General features: G+C 37.7%; 2 protein-coding genes and 1 long non-coding RNA gene across 6 annotated transcripts in view; 2 read left to right on the forward strand and 1 right to left on the reverse strand.

The window, feature by feature from the left end:
- Positions 1-15,408, forward strand: part of LOC139751241 (dynein intermediate chain 2, ciliary-like) — a 31,816-nt gene extending 16,408 nt beyond the window's left edge. For 2 of the 3 annotated variants that reach the window (XM_071666476.1, XM_071666473.1), the window contains exons 3-12: positions 1,518-1,666; positions 2,673-2,870; positions 4,681-4,831; positions 6,173-6,334; positions 7,047-7,168; positions 9,863-9,991; positions 11,147-11,327; positions 12,010-12,238; positions 12,477-12,710; positions 13,862-15,408. In XM_071666476.1, the coding sequence (XP_071522577.1) occupies positions 1,529-1,666; positions 2,673-2,870; positions 4,681-4,831; positions 6,173-6,334; positions 7,047-7,168; positions 9,863-9,991; positions 11,147-11,327; positions 12,010-12,238; positions 12,477-12,710; positions 13,862-13,997 (1,680 nt within the window). In that variant the 5' untranslated portion in view covers positions 1,518-1,528 and the 3' untranslated portion in view covers positions 13,998-15,408. The remainder of the gene's footprint in view (positions 1-1,517; positions 1,667-2,672; positions 2,871-4,680; positions 4,832-6,172; positions 6,335-7,046; positions 7,169-9,862; positions 9,992-11,146; positions 11,328-12,009; positions 12,239-12,476; positions 12,711-13,861) is intronic. The other variant, XM_071666475.1, reaches the window with a different exon arrangement.
- The window catches only part of LOC139751242 (uncharacterized), a 40,870-nt gene extending 20,081 nt beyond the window's left edge, over positions 1-20,789 (reverse strand). Inside the window, exon 1 of one of the 2 annotated variants that reach the window (XR_011713316.1) lies at positions 20,465-20,789. This is a non-coding gene — a long non-coding RNA (uncharacterized lncRNA). Of the gene's footprint in view, positions 1-18,786; positions 20,198-20,464 lie in introns of those variants that run through there. The other variant, XR_011713317.1, reaches the window with a different exon arrangement.
- The window catches only part of LOC139751082 (ATP-dependent RNA helicase DDX3X-like), a 344,069-nt gene that overhangs the window by 100,200 nt on the left and 219,125 nt on the right, over positions 1-24,744 (forward strand). The window lies entirely within an intron of this gene.

The following is a 24,744-nucleotide window of genomic DNA, read 5'->3' on the forward strand; positions in this document are numbered from 1 at the left end:
TTAAAAAGCTGTTGTAATGTACAGATAGTGGTTTACAGAATGTTGGTGAATGCTGGAGAAAGTTTAATTCACAAATATCTGGGAAGTGTGGCTTCAGATGGGTGTATGTCTGGTGGGTTGCTGTTTAAAAATGGTTTGGGAGACATGTTCTTTAGTGATTGTTTTGGGTCATTTTGGTGTCTTCTGTAAATGTTATTTTCAGTGATTGTTGGGGGACCTGCAGTTATAGACTGATGAAGTTTGAAGCATAGGTAACCTTCATAGTTCTACTTGGGGGCTGATGGTTAGTTATGGAGTGGATTGTATTTGAAGGGTCTAATGCTCTTGGAAGGAACTGAGTTCCAACGATACTAAGGTGGGACTGCATTGGGAGAGTCTGTCTCAATGTGTGACTGCATTGGGAGAGTCTGTCTCAATGTGTAGGAGTTGAGCACTTGTCTTTGCCAGGCAGACAGAGGTCATTGTGAATGCTCTGTCCTGTTTGACTTGCAACTCTTTTATGTTTTGACAAGGTGGATGACCAGGCAGGTGATGCATAACAGTGGATTAAAGTGAAGCTGATGAATTGTTTGTATAGGATACTGAAGGGTTCTTTTTCTTGTGTAAATCTGATACTATTCAGTGTTTTGAGGTCTTTTAGTTTTCTGTTGCCTCTGCATTGATGTTTGAGATGTGCAAAGTGAATGTCATGTGTGGTACCCAAAACAATTGGAGTTTTGTTGAATAGGAGTGACTGGCCATCCAACTTGATGGAAGAAAGCAGGATGGATTCAAGTTTGTCTGGGGTTAACAGGGTAACTGAAGACTTCTATGGAGATGTAGACAATATGTTCTGGGTGAGCCAGTGTTCTAAGTGTGTGATGCAGTGTTACATATTTGTACCGTGGTCTAAAGGGAGTGATGGAAGGTCAAGTAGGAAAAAACTAAAGAGGATTGGATAAGGAACTACTCCTTGGGAACAAGCAGAACTTTACTGCAGAGCCTAAAGTTTTTAGAAGTGAAGCCTTTTTGAATGACAGAAACTTGCAGTCATTGATGTGGAGGGTGGTGTCTAGTATCTTTTACAAGATGTGCCAGGAGATGGTGCTGAATGCTTGCTGATGTCTATTATCATTAATACTGTGCAGGAAGGGGTTTATGGTTGGTTGAATCCATCTTGTGTTGTGTGAGATCTGTATATAGTAAAGTGGCTTGGTCTAAAGGCATGTTGTATGTGAGTAGGAAATATTGCTCGATTCTAATGTGGAGGCAGCAGAGCAACCTGGTCTATAAGCTTAAATCAGCTTTAGAGAGACTTCAGATAGTTAATACAATTCTTTATATCTTATCCTCATTAAATACTAACATTAAACCAGGAAAGTAATGTATCGCAAAACCTTTATGACACATGCTTACGTGACTCAATGTCAGCATGACCAACACCCATGTGATGTAATCCAATGCTAACCACACCTAAAGGAACACTGCCCAAATAACTCATGCCTATAATATCCACACCTGTAAGGCCCATGTTACAGAAGATGAGGGCATGGATGAAGCAACAAGGATGATGGAGGAGGTGTACCAAGACATGGTGAGCAAGGAGGAGCTGGCCAAGTTAGACTCCCAGCCCAACCCCTTCAACTTCAGTGAGCGAGTTTCCCAGACTACCAGGTTCAACCTCAGGGTGAGGTTACATTCCACTCTTGTTCACCTCTTACCTTGGTTTCAGTCTTCTCACAATGTTCCCCTGTCCTATCCAACTTCATTTTGCCTCTCTTACACTTCATACCTTCAGCCCTAATCTCTCCATCCTCTCTCAACCTTCCACCATATCAAAGCTCACTCTTTCCTCATTCCAGCTCTGCCCTTCCACTGCCCATTCGAATCCAGAGACCTTCATTCTTTCTCCACTTTATTTTCACTCTGTCCTTTCTCCCTCACTCGACTCTTACTTCACTATTTCTGTTCATCCTTACTTTCTTTCTTTTATTCTGCTGCTATTCTCTACTCTATGAAAAATAACAAATTTACAGAGGACCAAGCAATACAGATAACATACTTCAGGTACAAAACAAATGACATCAAGGATGGAATCAATTGCTGGTCAGGAATCTTATATCTAACACATATCCTGGGAAGTTTCTCTACTCTGCAGGCCTCAGAGGGCTGTTTCTTCCTTCTTTGCCTTTCAAAACAGGTATGAAGAAAATCATAACTGATCTGTTTAAAATAGCTTATGTTCATTTGCACCATTAACAGTTACAGTATTATTACTGTGGTAGAGGAATACTATTGAAATCACATGTTAATAACACTACTCTGCTAGGAATTACAAAATAAATCTCCATATTAATTAGCATCTATAAGTAGTAAAGTAGTGTTCCATGCATGACAAACCTTGGGAAATAATGTAAAAAATTAAAAGCATATATCAGGCTAGAAAACAGAAGTAACTCTCTTATGATAACTATAATGCCTGCTTCAAAATGTATTAATTGTACTGCCCTATTCACCATCATGCCAACATAGAATCATGTCTTTCTATCTAAACATGTGTGATATCACCACAATACTAAAATGCATCATAACTTCCCCATGTTTCATACCATCCACCAGAATAACACTATACATCCTTACCAAACATTCCTCCTTTATGATAACATCAGAATAGCACTATATCTTTATATTAGGAATTAGCCATCCAGACCGAGCCACCACCTAGTACAGCCTTCTCTGTCACTGTGGGTCCAGCAGAGGTCTATGATGCCTACCAAAAGAACTATCAGATGATACTAGAACATGAACGAGAGCGAGAGAGGGAGAAGGAGAGGGAAAGAGAGAGAGAAAGGGAAAGAGATAGGGAAAGAGGAAGTGGCAGAGGCAAAAAGGTAAGACTGTTTTTACTTTCACTTGGTAACAGTGAAATATACATTTGTAAAGCAACGATACTCTGAAACTCTAGTATTTGATAAAATCCTCATTGTTTATCTAAGAAAAAAATTCAGTTGTATATATTAATTTGTATATAACTTTACATGATTAACCCATTTTGATGTGACACAAAAAGTTCAGGCTGGCAAGATATGTGCAGGTAAAGTCTTATTCTATCAATGCCTAGTGGTGTGGCTCATAGTCATAACTTGGTATAAAGCACCATAGTCCCACACAATACTAAGGGATTAAGATGCTTTAGATCACGACACAAAAATGAGCCACACTGATGGTTATATGTAAAATCAAACTCTGCTCAATGAAGCTAGCCCTTGGTGACTTTGACTTTTGATCAAATGTACCAGAGTTCAGGTGTGATAAATGGTATACATCTCTATGGATATCACTCAAAGCATACAGTCTCAAATGTTAATTCACCAGCTGAAGCAAACCTACGATTTAGTAATCATAAAAGTATTCCCTCAGGATACAAGAGGGTAAACTTGTGTACCACATTTGTCATTACTTCCATGATTTCTTCTTAAGATACAGTATAGATATAAAGAAGATATTCACAAGCACAACTAATCATGGGAGGAAAAACATGGAACTGTTCAGGAAATCATTGTACTGTAGGCAGTCTCTCAAGTACTCTTACAATATCAGTCTATATTCAACTATCGAAAAAGTTCAACTTAATAATCTCAAATCTTTTATATTGATGCTGAGTTTTGCTCAGTTGTGATAAGAACTGAGAGCAAACCTTATCATAATTTATCACAACTCAAGAGAAATACAGAAATGTACTGCATCCCATGTGATCCTTTAGCTGCAATTCCTAGTCACTGTCCCATAACATTATGACATATGAAGCTTCCAGACCAGTAAACGATAAACTCCACTCAGCTCATCCTAAAAGAATACAGTAGTAAAGCCTGGGTAAAACCTCAAAAGTTTTTGCAAATATACTCTACTTTAGTACACCTAGCAAAATTACAGATCCAGTTCCACAAAGTAGTAGATCCTTTACAATAACATAGTAACCCTTGCTTCACATTGCAGTAACCATGACACCACAACATAGTAACCTTAGCTTCACATGACAGTAACCTTAGCACCACCACAAAATAATGTTTGTTCCACAGTGCAATAAACTTTGCAAAAACAACACAGTAACCTTAGCTCCAAGTTGCAATGACTCTGGCATCTTAACATGCAAACTCTTGCCGCACATTGCAATAACACTGGCAACATAGCACTGTAACCTCAGCCTAACACAGAAGTAATCTAGCAACATAATAGCTATTTTTGCTCCACAATGAAGAGGATCTAACACTATATCAGAGTAATGATGGCATCTCAAGAAAGTCCCCCCGGCATCAAAAGGCACTCTCCTTGGTGTCAAAAGGCAGTTCCTAGTACCACATTGTAGTCACCCTGATGCTACATGACAGTCTCCTATGTGCCAAGAGATGATTACCCTTTCGTCACAAGGAAGCAGTGTGTCACAAAGCAGTTACACTAGAAGTAACCCTAGTGTTACAAGGCAGTCCTGGCATCACAAGGATGTAAAACTGGTACTCTAAGATAATCTGCCTGGTATCACAAAGAATTAACCTTGATAACACAATGAAATACCCCTAGCACCACAAACTGTTCCCCTGGCACCATAAGGTGGTCTTCCCATCATCACAAAACATCTATTCTGCCTTCACGTACGTTCTCATGCACCAAAAGGTCATAACCTCTTAGTGCCATGCCTTTCAGGCTCCACCAGTAGCATCTGACCCACTGGTGGTGGCAGTGGCACCTTTAAAGAAATATGGCAGTGGGCATCTAGATTTACCAGGACTCTGCCAGACTGCTCGGGTGTTGGAGAGAATGGTTAACCAAAACATCTATGATGACATCTTACAAGGTAAGTTCTATCTATTATTTTGGCCTGCAAAAGAGGGCAACATTGTTTTAACATAATCTTTGGAATAAACACTTTATGAACTGTTACATTATTCTCTAACTATTATTACTGTCAGATTTGTAAATTCACATGTTTCTCTTTTCAGTATTCCCTTTCCTTCAGTCATTCTATCTATTATTGTTTCCCATTCCTACCATTTCACCTCAGCAAACCATATGACATTCCTTGGATATATTTGCGATATGACTGCCTTCCCTCCTGACTAAAATAAGGGAAAAAACAAAGTTAAAGACTTCCCTTTCTCCCAGTGTTTAAAAAATAAAAGGAGGGGTCTGTAAAATTATCACCATTTTTCTCTAATCAATGACAAACACCAAATCCCACTGATCAGTCAGAGCACTATTTCCTATATTGACAAAAGGCAGTCTCCATCTGGGAATACTTCTGATGTAAACTTTTTTTTTTTTTTTTTTGTCGCTGTCTCCCGCGTTTGCGAGGTAGCGCAAGGAAACAGACGAAAGAAATGGCCCAACCCACCCCCATACACATGTATATACATACATCCACACACGCAAATATACATACCTACACAGCTTTCCATGGTTTACCCCAGACGCTTCACATGCCCTGATTCAATCCACTGACAGCACGTCAACCCCGGTATACCACATCGCTCCAATTCACTCTATTCCTTGCCCTCCTTTCACCCTCCTGCATGTTCAGGCCCCGATCACACAAAACCTTTTTCACTCCATCTTTCCACCTCCAATTTTTTATGTAACAATAAAAACCTTGTTTGAAAGATTTAAGGGTTGAATTATTTCCTATTCTAAGCTTTGTTCTTCCTTTGATAACACAGCAATATGTATGTGGAATGAGCTAGCAAGACTAGAGGTTGGGAATATGTTTACACAGGGGGTTCCCTTTGGAGTGAGTTTCTGTTTTCCAGCATTTTCTGTGGTCTAACAATGGTCAAGTTCCAAGGTTGCTGTATAAAGAAAGGTGCAATCTGTATCATCAACAGCCTGAAAGTTTCACATTCATACAATACCAAGCCAAGCACTTAAATGATACTGGCTGTCTTCACCTTATCTTCTTGCTCCTTTAGTCCAATGTCAAGACCAGTATTTTTACTCGTAATGAGAACTTTTGTATTCTAGACTTTCAGTAGGACAACTTCGTTAAACTATTCCATTAACATAGGTTCCAAATATTTCATCTTGTTACTCTTCTGATTAAGGGTCACCTCATGACCATTTGTTGTGACATGTTTTTATGTCTCAAGATCTGGTGCCTTGGAAGGATGGTATCATTCATTTGTAACAAATCTGATTATCTCAGACTTCAGGTACTGGGAAGATGGAAGTGACGAGTTCCGGCCACTGGAGGGGTCACTGTTACCACTCTGGAAGTTCAACCATGATAAGTCTCGCTCACTTGTTGTGTCTGACATTTGCTGGAGCCCTGTTTATCCTGACCTTTTTGCTGCTGCCTATACCACTGGTGAGTAGGCAGAAAAAATCTTGTGGTCTGGAACTTAATGGGTCAATGGGAGTATGGATTATAGGTAATTATAATAGGCCTAAAAGATCATGAAACAATGGTTAGCAAAAGTCAGGCAAAACATAAAATCTATCAGCTCAATAAATGTGTTTGGGGAGACAGGAACCAGCACCTGTGTTTACGTATCTATGCAAAGTGACAGGCTAAAGAAACCGCTGGTTAGAAAACTGGATCAATTTGCAATATAAGCAATGTGGCAAACATAAAAAGAATTACAAATCATAGGAAAAAGTGTGGGTAAAAATGCCAGACACCGGAAAAAAGTTTCATATCCAAAGAGAAGCAGTAATGCTATAATGAGAGGAAAATGTTAAGAGAAAATGGGGATGTTGTAGGAAGTACACTGATGGGCATTGGGATGAATAAAGGAAGATAGGATGGACAAGAACAATGTGTGATATGCTCACAGTATTACAATGAGCAATAGAGGACATTGAACATCTCATAGCAAACAAGAAACATTGCAAAAAGTGACTTATATAGTGCAGTGTTCAAATAATCTGAATGAAGCGTACAGAATGTAAGTAATCTACTTAGTGGTAAGTCATAATAACACCTTTTTCATGAAGTGCCTATGTAGACACAGATTTACAGAAAATTACAACCAAATCAGACTAATCAGCAAAAGACTAATGTAAATGTCTGTATACAGGAGAGGTAGGCGGACCAGAGGGATCAGGGATGTTGTGCCTCTACACCCTCAAGAACCCTGCTACTCCTGAGAGAGTCTTCCATTCCCCCTGTGGTGTCACATGTGTCAGCTTCCATCCCAAGGTAACTAAGCTAGCCTTAGCTGCTCCTATTGTTCCTATTTAGGAAGTCAATATTCTATCTTACTGTCATAACCTAATATCTATCTTTCACTTCTACCAAAAGTATAAGCCAACAAAGCAACAAGAATCTGTAATCTCTGCATCACCAAAACTTTAATGAGCTATAATCAATATACTGTCCATCTTTCTATCTATCATCAATACTCCTTTCTTAATTCAATGGGGTGGATCAGGTAAATGCAGCCTCCACAACATCATTCACATGCATCCTACGTCCATACCCAATGTTAACATGAAACTCTGGACCTCAACACTTATAGAAGTTCTTCTGATTTTTCACTGAACACACTAATTTGATCCATCAAGTGAGACCAACATCAACATTCACAATAAACCAATACCCAACCATTCCTCCAGCATACTGATTCATTTGAAATATCCCTATTCCTAATCAATCCTATCACTATATCTAATTATCTCTGCTGTCTACCTCTCCTCCTTGAATCTTCTACTGTACTACTTTATATCTACTTAACCACCAACTTATAATCAGCCGTAAGTCCCACAAGAAGGAATGCTAATAATAGAATAAGAATGGAGTTTGTAAAAGAGAATATTGTTTGACAATTGATGGAAGATGATGACAAAAGAGAAACATCTGCCGGTACAGTAGGCAAAAAGGGTAAAAAAAAAAAAGGGATGGAAAGAGGTATACAAGAGAGGAGAACATTACAATTAAGGAAGTAAACAGAAGCAATAAAGTTCTTATGGAATGGCAAAGCTGGGGTGATGAGCAAGATTGTGAAGAATGGAGACAAAACTGCTGTGAAGGGTATCTTGAAAGAGTGTATGAATGCATGAAAAAGAAGTTAGGCCCTCAGGGGTTAGGCTGACTGCCACCAGGTATTATCATGCCCTCAAATGTCAGGCTGGCTGCCACAAAGTGTTAAAACCCTCAGGGTCAGGCTGGATGCCACTAGGTGTAGTCCGGATTCCCATGGAAACTGAAGTTAAAGTGAGAGACAGAACAACAGATGAACAAGTATATTCAACACAGCTGGCAAGGTGTACAGTAGGATAGTGACCAATCACATTAAAAAGAATAGAGAAACCCTTGCTGGGGAGAAATAAAGTGGATGTGGGACGGGAATGGATGAAGGCAGCAAGTATGAATATGTACATGTGTATATATGTACATGTCTGTGTATGTATATGTTGAAATGTACAGGTATGAATATGTGCATGTGTAGGCGCTTATGTATATACATGTATGTGGGTGGGTTGGGCCATTCTTTCGTCTGTTTCCTTGCGCGACCTTGCTAACGCGGGAGACAGTGACAAAGTATAATAAAAAAAGATAAAAGTTTTAAGAAGAGAAAAGGTATATGCATCAATCAGGGATTAAAGGCACATGATAATGCAAACACTATGTTACAGGTAAAGTTATAGCATGTAGAGATGTGTTTTATCTTTAGGAATGCATATTTATAATGCAAGAGATGCCAGAGACATCTGGTATCTGAAATTTAAAATGGTGCATGTCAGGTGGTTATTTAATGTTTGAGTTAGTTATGACTGGATTATATAATAAAAAACTAATGGGTGAGGAGGTTATGAATGCTGATACTGAAGGTACAAGCAGTGGAGGCTTTGCCTTTAAGGAAGCACTAAGATGAAAATGGAACTTAAATACAACTACATGAAGGATAGTCATGTTGCAAAAAAGGAAGTCTGAAAGTTAAAGTTCCATTTAAGAAAAGAAACAAGACAGTGAATTCAAAAGGGCAAGCAGAATGCTGGTGCTTTTAGAGGAAAAAAACAAACATAAAACACAGCCAAACAAAGAGTGGGTAGCTGGATGAGGTTGATTATGAATGTAAATAAAACAAATTTGTACAACTAAACTGGTTTACAGACCTATACTTGAGATGACCTTAAGGAATGTATGAACAGTTTTGAAAGTGGTTACTCATACCATATATTACTATAAAAAAAGCTAACCCATGAAAAAAGTTAAATACTGTCTCTTTTCTTAGGACACTACCTAATAAGGTCATATGTAAAGGATGGAGGATAAAATAGAATGGAGGAAAGAAAAGATAAATGAGTTTATCTGAATGAGATGATTGTGAACAAACATGTGGGAAGTATTCATACGGATGAGTTTGGAGTCTATAGAAGACTTTGAAGGGATTGTATGGTGGCATGATGATGCTCACCTCATTTCACTAGAGTATACTAGAAATAATATAAAGATACAGTGGTATTATAAAATCAATGCAGTGGCAATATAACAAGAGTACTGCAAAGTACAATGGCAGTATCAAAACAGTGCACTGATATCTAACAGCAGTACAACAATGGAATAAAAATAATACAGTGGACATGTAAGAAAAGCAGAAAAGGTAAGTTAACACAAGCTGACTGGCAACATAACATGCACAACTAGATGAGGCCACTCCACACTAAGAACAAGACAATATGGAGTTGGAAGGATGGCGTAGCAGGCCAACAGCGACGTATGGTTTTCAAAATTTCATTTAACCATCTCAACATAACAAGTTAACAAAATACATCAGCAACATGGCATTATGGAGCAACTGTATGATGGTGATGTATCTTGTTTCCTCCTTCACCTTACACGACAGCAGAACGACAGGAATAAAACAAGTATAAAAAAGTATATCCCCAACAGCATGGAAGTATGGTGGCAGCAGGATGGAATGATGGTACAGTGGTGATGTATGATGTTCGCTCCCCTACATCACCAATAATTTTCTCCTCAACCACCATGGCTGGTAAACATCTTCTCCCAGTAACTAAGGTGAGCCAGGGCACAGGAGATATTATCTAAGGAATATCTGAGAGATTCTTTCCAAAACATAATATCAGATAATTGTTCAAAAAGAACCTGCATCTTACAATGTATCATATATATGATTATTCCTGTGTTGCAAAGGGAATCTCCCTGAGTTTACTTTAATTTCAGCATGTGTCTCTTCCTGTCTTGTCTTGCTATAGCAATATTCTTATGTATATTACTACATGTCTAACATTAAATGCATATGTGATCATAGTTTTTCATGTCAATCGTTGTAGACTACCTGGGACACTATTTTTGAAATCACAATGCAATAATCACCAGTATTACACTTCCCTTAAAAACTTTTTATCTTCCAAAAGTCATCACCAAAAATTAAGGTTTCAAGAACATATGGATTTACATGTAAAAGTTTTTTTTTTTATAAAATACGAGTGCTTCAAGATAAAGGTAACTTCCCTTGTACAAATGATCATGTTCACATAGAGTCTTTAAAGGAATGAGACCAGTGAATTGAGAAAATTCATACCCATATTGTTTACAAAAATATCAGCAAGTGATATCTGAAGTTAATCCCACCACACCTGTATTAATATGCATGTCTTGTTGAAGCTGTGATATTTGTTTTGTACAAGTTTCAATCATAAATATCTTTTACTGTGTACAGGTGCTGCTCATTATATTTTCTCTGTGCAGTTTATTAACTTACTGCAAGTCAACACATATTCGAATAAGTAAATTTTTACTGTTGAAGATATGGCTCTCAGTTTCACTGCATGTGCATAACATCTGTATTACTGGTAGTCACTGAGGACCTCTGGCCATATATGTGGTGTACATTCCATCCCTTACTGTATATGATATAGCAATATCATCCTTTTCAATATGGCACATGTTCCATGCATTATATTTCTAATAAGTTTTTCCATGTTTGCTGAAGAAAATCAAAAGGCAAGGGCTCTATGCTACATCTGAGCAAAGCACATACAAACTTGCCTGATACTGTCTGCTTTGATTCACCGCCATGTTCATTAAAGTAAAAATATCCAGAAAACATCAAGTACACTCCTCTGATTCAATGACAACCTAAAGCCCAAGGAAAATCCTTGCATCACACAGTTAATGACCTCACAAGGTCCAACAGCGTTCTTTCCTCAGGTCCACTGGGTGAACACAGACCCTGGGGAGGACTTGTGTGTATACTCCATTGCTATGGATGGACGTCTGACTCAATGGCACATCTGTACCTCAGCTCTCATACACACTGACATCCTTCACTTCTTGAGTGATGATCTGCCCACACAGGCAGCCTCACTGGCTGACAAAATATTACTAGAAGGTAACTATACCTGATCAAATATTAACCTGCTGAGGCAAATGATTTAACAATGTATGCAATCCAATCAAATTATCATCTCATTTATTAATAAACTACTCTTACTCTAGTTTTAAGATTTGTATATGTGACATCTCATAGATTTTGTATACTGGAGAGTCAGTCCTATAATAGAGATCTGTGAAGCATCTAGCATCATGTACTCATAACATTGGAAATCAATAATACAGCTTATTCCATACATCCCTATGCCATGATCTTGAGGCTTCCCTGTACCTTCTTCACAATCATGAGATTTCTCCTACTGTTCTTTCTTATTTTGAGGCTACTCTACATATCACTGTATGCATCCAATACCCTATAATAAGCTATCTGACTGATATTCATGTGTCCTAAGATCTCTATGCTCCTTAAAAATTCCAACTGTTCGCTGTTCTTTGATCCTGAGGCTCCCCTTGGCGCGTATATTCAATGTCCATTTGCCTCAAGGCCCCTTCATGGCTCTCCCTGATATACCCAACCCATGTCCCTTGATCTTGAAACTCTTGATAACTCATAATATTCATTCTCATGATACGGGCTCTTTACAGCTCTTTTCAACATCAACAACTGCTGGCTGTACTATCAAATATGTCACATGACCTAAAGGCTCTTTCACAACTTACATAAAACTTGAATCTATCAGGTATTGGGACATGTGTGGCCTTCCGTCCAGACAATGAAGATATTCTATTAGTTGGAGTGGACACAGGTGCAGTGTTTCAGTGCTCCATCCAATCTACTGTGCATGCCCTCACCCGCTATCCTGCACACACTGCTGCCGTTAGAGATATAATGTGGAATGCACACCATCACAGAGTCTTCATTTCCTGTTCAGTGGACTGGACTGTCAAAGTCTGGTTTCAGTTTCACTTGTAAGTACTACAATTCATCAATCCTAATTTCTTATCTATTTGTCCATTCATTTTGTCGTTTCATGATTAGTAATACTTTATCTAAGTAATTAATGTCAACTGATGAACAAGAAATATTACTAGTATAGAGATATGTGTAGCAATACTGAAGAGAAGGTGGTATATCTAAAATAAGCCAGGCCAAGAGTTTTTATACTGAAAGATGCTACAAGTTTCTGCTCTCCCAATAACATTGCAGGTCACCACTGATTGTGTTGGACCTAGGTAGTGCTGTGGCTGGGGTCACATGGTCACCATACAGCAGCAGTGTGTTTGTGGCTGTCACAGATGAGGGACGCGTCCACGTCTATGACTTATTCATGCGCAAGTGTCGGCCACTCTGTGTACAGAGCCTGGTGCAACGGCGGCGGGTGGCAGCCGCTTGTGTTGCCTTCAATCCCTTCTATCCCATCATCCTGGTTGGGGGTGAAAGGTGAGTCCTTGTGCTTATCATCCCTGAGGAAGAGCAAGAGGTGACTCCTTCTCTAATCATCATGTTGAAGATTAAAGAAAAATCCTTATCCCTCATCAGCCTGTTTAGGAGGAAGAGATGAATCTACCTTCATCACTCTGATAAGGAAGAGGTAAAGGGAAGTCCTTTCCCTCCTCTTGATGAGGGTAAATGACAGGTAAGTTCTTTTCCTTCATTATCATGAGTGGGGTGAGAAATAAGTCCTTTCCCTACATCATTTTGGTGCTCACTCAAGGGGAGTCCTTAAAGTTCTTTTTCTTCATTATCATGGGTAGGGTAAAAGGTAAGTCCTTTCCCTGTATCATTTTGGTGCTCACACAAAGGGAGTCCTTATCCCTACCAACTTATAAAGGCAAAAGATGGGTTCCTTCCTACACTATTCTTTTGAATATGAAAAGTCTAATCCCTTCCTTATCCATCCAGATGAGAAAAAAAAGGTTAATCCTTCCTTCATCACCCTAATGGAATGTAAGCAGTGGGTCCATTTCATCATCATGGAGAGTTAAATAGTGAGTTCCCTTTTTCATCCACATTAGTTGGAATAAAATTGGTCTCCCTCATTATCCTGAAAGGATGAGAAACAATTCAATCCCTTCCCATGTATGTGTGCTGATTTCCTGAGACGTTCTATCATACATTGATATAAAAAGACTGCAAAAAGAGTGTTCTTGTAAAAAGAAGGTGGATGATAAGTCTTATATTTGAGAATGATTAACAGCATTTGAATCTTTTTAATGAATGCATATTATTTCCTAATTGTATATTGCTGTAATAACAAAAATCATAAGCAGGACTATAATATCCAAATCAACAAGCATTCATTCAAGTTCCAGGATGTTATTGGTTTAATTGTTTTGAAAACTTAATTAATCATACTCCAACAACAAAAGCTTTAAAGGTTACACTCAGTCATCAATAGTTTATATGACATTACAGATGACATTCCTTTTAACATATTCATGCCTAGGTGTCTTGGAATGTCTTAGAATTTTTAGTATCCTTATTAATTTTCTGAACATTATACAAATAGAGACCTCATGTCACCAATTTGTAGAACTTTAAATATTCTAATTATAATCTTACCATTCACATGCAAATACTCTTTCACACAGAGGAAACCTGTTGTCACTCAAGCTGTCTCCAAACCTGAGGAAGGTACATAAAGATGCCAAGGGTGCTGAAGACCATACATTAAGAGAAATAGAGTTGTGCAAGATGGAAAGACTTATTGCCACTAATAGGGGGTAAACTGCCAACCAAACCCAACCAGCAAGAAGTATGTGACTGACCTGACCTGACGCAACAATCATGGGTAAACTCTATGCAAGGTACAACTAAAAAATTGTAGGCTTTGGGCAAAATTTGGCCAAGAAGCAGAAAACTGATAAAAAGACTCACACTTCAGCAATACAAGTAATCTACTGACCAAGGTAAAACAGAAGAAAGTAAACTGCGGTCCAAGCAGTTAAAAAAAATCAACAAACACCACCTGCAGTAATAAACTCACAATCAAAGAGAGTATAAAAAACTGACATGGCCTGATAAACAGCTGACCAAACAAAGCCATCATAGGTACACATTGACCAGACCAGCAAACAGAAACTACAAACCAAACCTCAACTAAAAGTACCAGCTCTTGGTGCCAATGAGTACTAGTGCTTCAACTAAGGTAGAATACTTAAGTGTATCCATCAATATCTCACAGCACCAGAGTTAGTACTACTGCAGGACATTCTGCATACCATCTATAATGGTACCAGAACTAAAATTTCAGAATGCTTAGTGTACCTACCGATGTCACAAAGTTTTGAACCACATCTTCATCAGTATCCTTGGTATACCCATCATATGATGTTTAAGAGTTATAACTATAAGAGAACACTTGTTGCACATCATTATCACAGAGTGCCAGAAATGGTGTATGGAAAATCACCTGGTGAACCTGGTAACAATTTCAACTATAGATCAGTGTATGTGCCCATCACCATAATATAGCATAAGAGCTACAACAGTAGTGGAATATTTGGTGTACCCATTTCTGTCACACAGCACACGACCTAAAACACCAGCTATACCATCACTGTCACGATGTGTCAGAGTAACAACTAAAGCAGAGCACTCTGTGAAAACTATCAATGTCATATGCCAAACATATGGACACTTGGCACCATCAATATTGGCATATGGTTATGAAGCCACAACTACACAGAGTTGTAATAATGAATGTGGTACAACAATAGCTATGGTGCCTTGTCAGATCCATGCTATATGAATGATAAGATCAACTCACATAACACTGGTGTTGGAGCAATATTTAGTTTGATAATTCTTGAAATATTAGGAAACTGTGTTCATGAAGATAAAAATGGGTGAATATTATATCGAAAACAAGCTTGTCAAGAAAGTAGGCATAAACAATGACTGGATTAACTAGTGCTGGGGAACTTCCAACAGTACAGTAATCTACAATAAAGGCCAGGTTTTTGGACATGTATGAATGGCCAAGAATAATAAGTTAACAACAAACATATACACACGTGACAAAGAAGAATACAAAAGATGAAGGTATGAAGAGTAGTCCCACATAAAATTTGGTACAAATTACCTGTAAATATCATGAAACCCCTATATATATATATATATATATACACATATTTATTTAGTTATTTATTTTGCTTTGTTGCTGTCTCCCGCGTTAGTAAGGTAGCGCAAGGAAACAGACAAAAGAATGGCCCATATGTATATTTTCTTTCTTTTATACATATTCGCCATTTCCCGCGCTTGTGAGGTAGCGTTAAGAACAGAGGACTGAGCCTTAGAGGGAATATCCTAACTTGGCCCCCTTCTCTGTTCCTTCTTTTGGAAAATTGAAAATGAGAAGGGAGGATTTCCAGCCCCCTGCTCCCTCCCCTTTTAGTCACCTTCTACAACACATATACATATAGTCGTAGAAGGCAACTAAAAGGGGAGGGAGCGGGTGGAGGGAAATCCTCCCCTCTCGTTTTTTTTTTAATTTTCCAAAAGAAGGAACATAGAAGGAGGCCAGGTGAGGATATTCCCTCAAAGGCCCAGTCTTCTGTTCTTAACGCTACCTCACTAAAGCAGGAAATGGCGAATAGTATGAAAAAAAATAAATATATATATATATATATATATATATATATATATATATATATATATATATATATATATATATATATTTATATATATATATATATATATATATATATATATATTATATATAATATTACCCTGGGATAGGGAGAAAGAATACATCCCACGTATTCCCTGCGTGTCGTAGAAGGCGACTAAAAGGGAAGGAGCGGGGCTGGAAATCCTCCCCTCTCATTTTTTTTTTTTTTCCAAAAGAAGGAACAGAGAAAGGGCCAGGTGAGGATATTCCCTCAAAGGCCCATCCTCTGTTCTTAACGCTACCTCGCTATCGCGGAAATACGAATATATGAAAAAAAAAAAAAAATATATATATATAATATATATATAAATAACCACAGAAACACATGTAAATGCTTTCACCTATTCTCAAGAAGTTCAGGCAATAATTAATCAAAGTTGATGTATAGAGCAATGGACTTAGTCTTGTCAGTGCCTGATTAACCTCAATAGTAGAGAAGAAATTTGTCACGCGGCTATTTCTTTGCCATAAAGTTTAAATCATAAGGTATTAAATGTATATAGGTCATATGTACCTTTATAACAGCTGTAAGTGACACTAGTTGACCCTGAATAGGTCGTGAAAGAAGTAAATTTGTCACTCCTGACCATTTATTCTTTAATCTCCTGGTCCACTATAAAAGTTAAACTCAGTCATTAACCCATGATATAGTCTTTTCCATTCTATAAGCAACTCATATGTAAATATTTTTGTCTTCACTAAATTCTAAACCATTATCCTCTTTGCATGGTTATTTGGATTATCTCATGGTCCATCTGGTTTTTTAAAATAAAAAAAATATAATGATAAAAATAAGAATATATGAAATTTTCCTTTTCATTACCATTTCCGCTTAGCGAGTAGCGTAAGAAAAGACTCCTTTGGAATATCCTCACCTGCCCCTTCTCTGTTCCTTCTTTTGGAAAATGAAAAAAAAAAAAAAAAATGAAAAAAAATGAGGGGAGGATTTCCAGCCCCCCCGCTCTCTTCCCTTTTAGTCGCCTTCTACGACATGCACGGATAATGATATATATATATATATATATATACATATGATATATATATATGAAAGTATAGGTAGTCTTTCAGTTTACAATAGTACTAAGGGTGTATGTTCTAAGTATATAGTTTTGATACAAAGTAGGGAACTCCTATATTTTACACTAATAAACTAATTATTTTTCTCTGTACAGTAACATTTAGTATAGTTCTAACTGCATACTTCCTTACATGGTCATAACAGCAGTACATTTTGTCTTCATGAGAAATTGATAGTTTTTCATTCTCCTAGCTGAAAATATCTACAAAACCCAGTTAAAAAATATTAATAATATATTCAATTATAGGATATAATTATTATCACACTTCAAGAAATTCTGTTGTACAAATAAATCTTTAAACAAAGATAACATATTATTATCGAAAGCCATAATGATATCTACACAAGGTTCATGAATCAATGTAGCAATAAGAAACTCAACATATTAACAGAAAACACTACAAAAAAAAATGGTATAAACAACATATGGCTTCATGGACAACTATATAATTGAGCAAAATTACATGAATTTAATGAGAAAAAATTAATAATCAATGTATGGGGACAGTTGCCTATCAAAAACTCTCTCCCCACCACCACTGTTTGTATATAATAGCTTCTGGATTTACTAGAACAGCTGCCTACCATCCATAATGCAAGAATATGTGTATGTGTATTTCATCTGTACCTACCCTAGGAACTCCTCCTAAGAAAGAGTCCTGCTGTTAACCAGGATCTCTTTCCAAAGGTAACTTCGTCTTGTTTCAAAATTGGAATGTAACATAATGAAACATACTTGACTGTAACATACTTGAAATTATACTGTAAACTATTTCATATTGCTCCTCTGGCCGAGAAATACCCGGAATCTTATGAAACAATCATATTTCACACATAATCAGTTAAGTGCTTAATTGAAGGGTCATAATGGTCCCAAACAATATATTAATTCCATAAAGAATTGGCCCTCATTTAGAGCTTTTGAAGCAAATCAGTTTTCTAAACAAGAACACCAAAAATCAAGGGTATTTTTCTGGCCAATTCTTTTTTTGTTTCACAACTGGAATAAGACATAAATCAAAAGCTTCTATTTAGAAATGATAATGTAAAATATATCATAATGCTTCCTCTGACCTACAAATACAAAATAGATATCAACTAAATTACCAAGATATCTCTTTCATCCTGTAATCATTTAAACGCTTAATCACAGGAACACATAACCTCCAAACGATATTTCAACCCCAGATTCGTATTCAGCTTATAGCTTTTTCTTTCATGAACAAAATATACCAACGAAGAAAATCTGAATAACCAGATAAAACTTATCCTGCACTAGGTCTAGAGACGGGATGTCTCAAGTGAACCACTTGCTTTGCGGTAAACCCACCGGTCATCCTAGCCTGCCTCAAACTTTTACTTTCCAGCATCTTGCATTATACTTGACACCAAAATACGAACCAAACCAACCTAACCAAATCTGCCAAATAAGATTCTAATATTATTTGACTAACTTTATTTTGTTTGGTCGTGTTGCATTATCCCGTAATTCCTTTTTCACTGACGAATCAGACTGATAGCCACGTCGTCGTAAAGAAACTTTCCCCAACTACTAACTTGGTAAAATGAGACACCGTTTTACAGACAGACATTACAATAATATTAAAGAGACATACCAACGTTTCCTCTAAAAGGTAGGTCGAGGAAAAATGGAATCAAGGAGAAATGTAGCTTAGCACATCGATGCTACATAAAATGGCTAAAAATAACTTAAAAGGTACATATACATTGATAATTCCGAAAAAAAATTAACATAAAACACTTACTTGATCTTCCATATTATCTTTACGGATTTCTATATTTCTACTAACTCTTTTAAGAATACTGGCATCGCTACTGATATACACGACTGATAGCTTCCACGTGATGCCTCTCTTTAGGTCATAAAAACCTAACTACCAACAAGGGATGATCAATTAATGCGGCCAAAATTGGTAACTTCTTGCAAAGAGAACAAAATAACGCATTTTCTCATAATATTGAATCCTAACACATCTTTTAAAGTGAATATAAATATTTCGTCTTATCAACTGTAGAAGTTTTGTTTCACTGGGCTGCTATCATATCTATGACTTTCATTAAATTTGTGACAATGTGAACTCGACATTCAATCCAAAAGTCAGATTACATAGGAACTTTTAAAGGCGCCTTTTTCAACCTATAAACTGAGCGTACAATTCCCAAAACTCGTCATTTTTATGTTTCACAGACAACGGGCTTTAAATGGATTCAGATTTAAACTTCTCAAGGCAACATTGTCTCCCTACGCAGGAACCCTCTATAATTTTGCAATAAATGCATCTAATGGAAGCTTCATATATTTGAGAACATTTTCTGTTGTATTACGCAGATATGCACATATCATTGTTATTAATGACAGAAAACCGAACTGAAAATTATAAAACATCAGTATGCCGTTTACTTCCTTCGAACGGAGTCAGAAAAACTTTCTACCTTGATGCCTCTATTCAAACCAGACCTATCCGAGGCCATCGACCCTGCTTAAGCAGAACGGTAGTTCAAAAGTACCTCCAGTTCCATATGACATTAGAAATGTCAAGAAGTGGGCGGGCCCTATGGGAGGGTTGGCACATTAGGGCCCCTCAGGATCACCCGAGAGGAGGCTGGGGGGGATGTACGGAAGACAAAAAATATCCTATAGATTTTGTTTACTTCATACATTTTCTATTATTTGCTCATTTTATCAAATATTTCTAAATTTCATCTTCCTTCTTTGGGGACCCTCAAAAGTCCCGGGGCCCCGGGGATTTTACCCCGATCTTCCCTCCCTTTAGGTAGGCCTTGGGTGACATTAAGCATCAATGACTCAATCCTACGACAACGAAGTGCATATCATATCTACCCAAGGATTCATAATTCTTCAATGTCCTCACATTAATTTCCACGGGAAACTGATTCAATACATGCATAATATACCAGGTTGCTATGGTTCTCTTCATCAACGAACACAATATTTGGGGCGCATTTCGCCAATCCTGACTTCAGAGAGAACATGCTAACTTTTCCTTTCCATAAAATACTTTTCCGCGAGTAATTTTAAATTATCCAAGTCTTACGTTTTCCCTTGCCTTCAAGGCCCTGTCACCAGTACAGAATTTAACGAGTTAATTTCATTGCTGAGACGTATACTTGTTGAAAGTTGTTCTATCAATACTTCTTGTAAAAACAATGTCATAAGAAGCGGCATTAAACGCCTTAATCTTATTTTGTATTATCATTTCCTTTTTATGAACGATTTGTGTTGTCAAACGTCCATAAGAGACGCAGCTTGATGTTTTATCAATTCACAGAGTTAACTTATCAAAATAAATTATTACTATACCAACTAATAAGAGGTTATGCTCTAAGGATTGTGAAGCTCATAGAATCGTTCACAGAAAAAGAACCTTACAGTTCAATATGACTTAAGTGTCTAATGCTTACCGTGAGGAGGAGCCATTTGCTACATGGTTGCATTGAATCTTCTGCCTCCCCGAGCTGTGTATGTCGCCTGTTCACACAATGTGCCCCAACACCAGTTCACTATGCGTCACATATACATACACGTATCATTTACCGCTGTTCTACACAGAAACTTGGGCCAAAACAACTTTGCACGAGCCCCTATACGTTAATGTAAACATTGAAATACAAATGGTTGCGGCACGTGTTCCAGAAGATCCGTATTCGTAGTCAGGCCGGAATCTCGCCGTATTTTCTACTCGATTCAAATTATTGCCAAATCTCACCACCACTTAAAATAGTCTATTTTTTTCGTATACAAAAATATTTCTTTATTCGTATAATATTCATAACTTTATTGAGACTAGTTCATCCTGAATAAATAGTCGTTTCTAAAACACTCTATTCTTTTTTTTATTATTACAAATTACAGTAACTACAAATCGGATACTTGTGTTGAAGTTTTATTTACTATATATTTAATTTTTGTCTATTTTTAGTTACCACAAGACCAGATCTTACTCAGTATCCGCTTTTACAGGTTCCTGCAACACAATGCTATATATATATATATATATATATATATATATATATATATATATATATATATATATATATATAATTTTTTTTTTTTTTTGCTTTGTCACTGTCTCGCGAGTTAGCGAGGTAGCGCAGGGAAACAGACGAAACAATGGCCCAATCCACCCACATACACATGTATATACATACACGTCCACACACGCAAATATACATACCTATACATCTCAACGTATACATATATATACACACAGACTTATACATATATACACATGTACATAATTCATACTTGCTGCCATCATTCATTCCCGTCGCCATCACGCCACACATGAGATGACAACCCCCTTCCCCCGCACGCGCGCGACGTAGGGCTAGGGAAGGACAACAAAGGCCACATTCGTTCACACTCAGTCTCTAGCTGTCATGTATAATGCACTGAAACCACAGCTCCCTTTCCACATCCAGGCCCCACAAAACTTCCCATGGTTTACTCCAGACGCTTCACATGCCCTGGTTCAATCCAGCACGTCGACCCCAGTATACCACATCGTTCCAATTCACACTATTCCTTGCACGCCTTTCACCCTCCCGTATGTTCAGGCCCCGATCACTCAAAATCTTTTCCCACTCCATCCTTCCACCTCCAATTTGGTCTCCCACTTCTGGTTCCCTTCACATCTGACACATATATCCTCTTTGTCAATCTTTCCTCACTCGTTCTCTCCATGTGACCAAACCATTTCAATACACCCTATTCTGCTCTCTCAACCACACTCTTTTATTACCATACATGTCTCTTACTCTTTCATCACTTACTCGATCAAACCACCTCACACCACATATTGTCCTGAAACATCTCATTTCCAACACATGCACACCCCCGCACAACCCTATCTATAGCCCATGCCTCGCAACCATATAACATTGTTGGAACCACTATTCCTTCAAACATACCCATATATTCCTATGAGCCAACAGGGAAAATGAAACAATGACAGGTTTTTCCTCAAAGGCTCAGTTGTCTGTTTTGGTGCTACTTTGTTTAGGCGGGAAATGGTGAACATGGATGAAAAGCAGACCATAATCTGAGATCATAACACTGTGGCTGTATGAGGAAGCATAAGTAAATTAAATTCACATTTTGATAATTGGAATAAACAATTTAGAATAAGTGATGTATAACAAACTGAGAATAGACACAAACAGGAAAGGTCAGTTTCTTTCAATAAATTTACATCTGGGATTAGTATACAAGATATAATAGTACACTAATTCACATGACAATGTAATGAAACTATGGTGCAATATAATGGTGAGATACTAAAGTATATACATATCCAGTCCTTTCCTTCAAAATAAGTGGCAGCAATTTAAAGACACTTGTGAATTATTGACAATGTCCAGCAAGAACTGCTCATAACTGCGAAAAGTGACAGCTTACTCTGGAACTCCTGCCTTGTAGTAGGACCTCATATTCTGAGATGCAGCACTTCAAGTAAGCTCTTCCCTCGAGTACATCATTACAGCTCAAGGTGTATCTCCTATCTTAAGGCCTGTCTACACGAGCGGGCCTGATCGGCGGGCTTGCCCGTTAACGGGCATATTTGACGGGCAAACGATCAAATTGCCCGAAAGCCCGCCGAGCGAAATCACTGAGCTGGTGCCCGGTAGCTGGAGTTTCTACCCTGCCAGACGCAAGATAATAACGTGAACCCACAGCGGGCCTTCATCCCACATCCCACGGCATAGTAGCACAGTGAACATTTAACGATGGCAGCCCAGGATAACTCTAGTGAGCCACCAACAATTTTTTGGTCTAAAGCACTTACTAGTACTTTGATTGACCTTTATCGTAAGAATCCATGTTTATGGAATGTGAAGCTGAAATGCTATAAGAACAGAGACAAATGCATAACTGCAGTGAAGGCTATTGCTGCAGAGATGAGAGAGCATGGTACTTACGTTACGACGGATGACATAAAAAAGGAAATAGACACGCTGCGTAACCAATTTCGGCGTGAATGCAAGAAAGTAAACATTCACAGAAGTCAGGAGCAGGGAGTGAGATATCTATGTACCTAAATTGTGGTGCTTCTATGACCTGATTTTCCTCCATGACAGTGATAATCCAAGACCTTCACAAGCTGTAATGCCGTTTCTCATAACTGTGTCTTTCTTCACTATGTATGGCTCCACCTTTGATAACAAGATGTAAAAAGTGCTTACACTCATCCTCAGGTAATTTCTGAAGTCGTGTTCCTCACTACTTTGTAGTTCATGAAGTATTGTTGCAGTGCTTCCAAACATACTTCTTTTCTTTAACCAATCTTTACACCATATCCTTTTCTTCTTGAGACACAAAGCTATTATCATAGAGCACAAAATCTTTTTCTTGACAATGCTAGGCACCATGGTTCTCGTACCGCACTCCACCCGCTGCTGGCAACATCGTTGGGCAGGCCCGGCTGTTCATCACTTCGGTCATGTGGACAACATTCACGGGCAGGCCCGCCAGAATTTGCCCGTTAACGGGCAAACCCGCCGATCAGGCCCGCTCATGTAGACAGGCCTTTATCAACTATGATAACCAAGCTTCATGTTACATGGCTGTAATTAAGTCTCTTATCCAAAGCTTATCTTTTTCCATTCTTTCATTTTCTCATATTGCCAATGTGTTTTAGCAAGGCCCATTGATTATCCCATAAATAGAAATCTACCTTTTCTTAATATGAGGAATTTGATATTTCAACCTCTACTGTTTGCAATACTCCGGCCTAACATACTTCAACTTTTAAAAGTCTGGTCACTGCACGTAAAGAAGCACAAAGATCTTACCAAAAGAATACAAAGAATAACTTTGATGGTACCTGAATTATTGCTCATAGTCCTAGGCAGATGAAATAATCAAACAGTATACCTCATTTGATAATACGAAATGAAAAAAAAAATCATTGGGTGGTAACCATCAGTCCAAGTTACACGTGTTTTTTGTCTATCTGGTGGGGTCATCATCAGCTCAACTGTGGATGAGAGGTCAATGAATGTCCTATTTCTCTTTACAAGTGCCAAGAATACTTACTGTGTAACTCTTGACTTCACACCTAGCAAACAGAAAATGCCCATCTTACTTATCCTAATGTGTAAAGATCAGTATCTTCAAGTGTTTGACTCCTGTCCAGATCGAACTGGATAACAATCTTATACATTTATTCCATGTCATAATGCAATCACCTTAACTGGAACAATGTTGATGAAATAGCATTGTTGTTTTTTGTTCACAAGACTACAATTAAATCCATTGTTATTTGACATGGTAGCAGTTCTAGTTTTACAACTGATTCTGTTCTAAAATAAAACCTTCAGTCAAAATGATCAACATAGATGTTAGGCTTTTTTACCAATGTCTCCTCAATGACTAAAAGACTTTGACCCATGTAATACTCATAGTTCTCATGAAATTCCTCTATATGTACTGAAGAAGTGCACTTATATACTGACAAGTCACTTGATGTATGATTCAGTATGCCACTTAAGGGGGATATAGCACCAAGAAAAATGGAAGAGAGCAAATGCCTACAGAATGGCTTCCCTAATGAGTGTAGTCTGTAAAACAGATAAATAATGATAACAATAATAATAAAGCAAATGGATAACTAATTGCAAATGAGAAAGTATCTGAGACAGAAAACATGGGTTCAGGCGAAGGTCATGTGTAAAAGTCTTTT

Source organism: Panulirus ornatus, chromosome 11, assembly GCF_036320965.1.
Source record: "Panulirus ornatus isolate Po-2019 chromosome 11, ASM3632096v1, whole genome shotgun sequence".
NCBI lineage: Eukaryota > Metazoa > Arthropoda > Malacostraca > Decapoda > Palinuridae > Panulirus > Panulirus ornatus.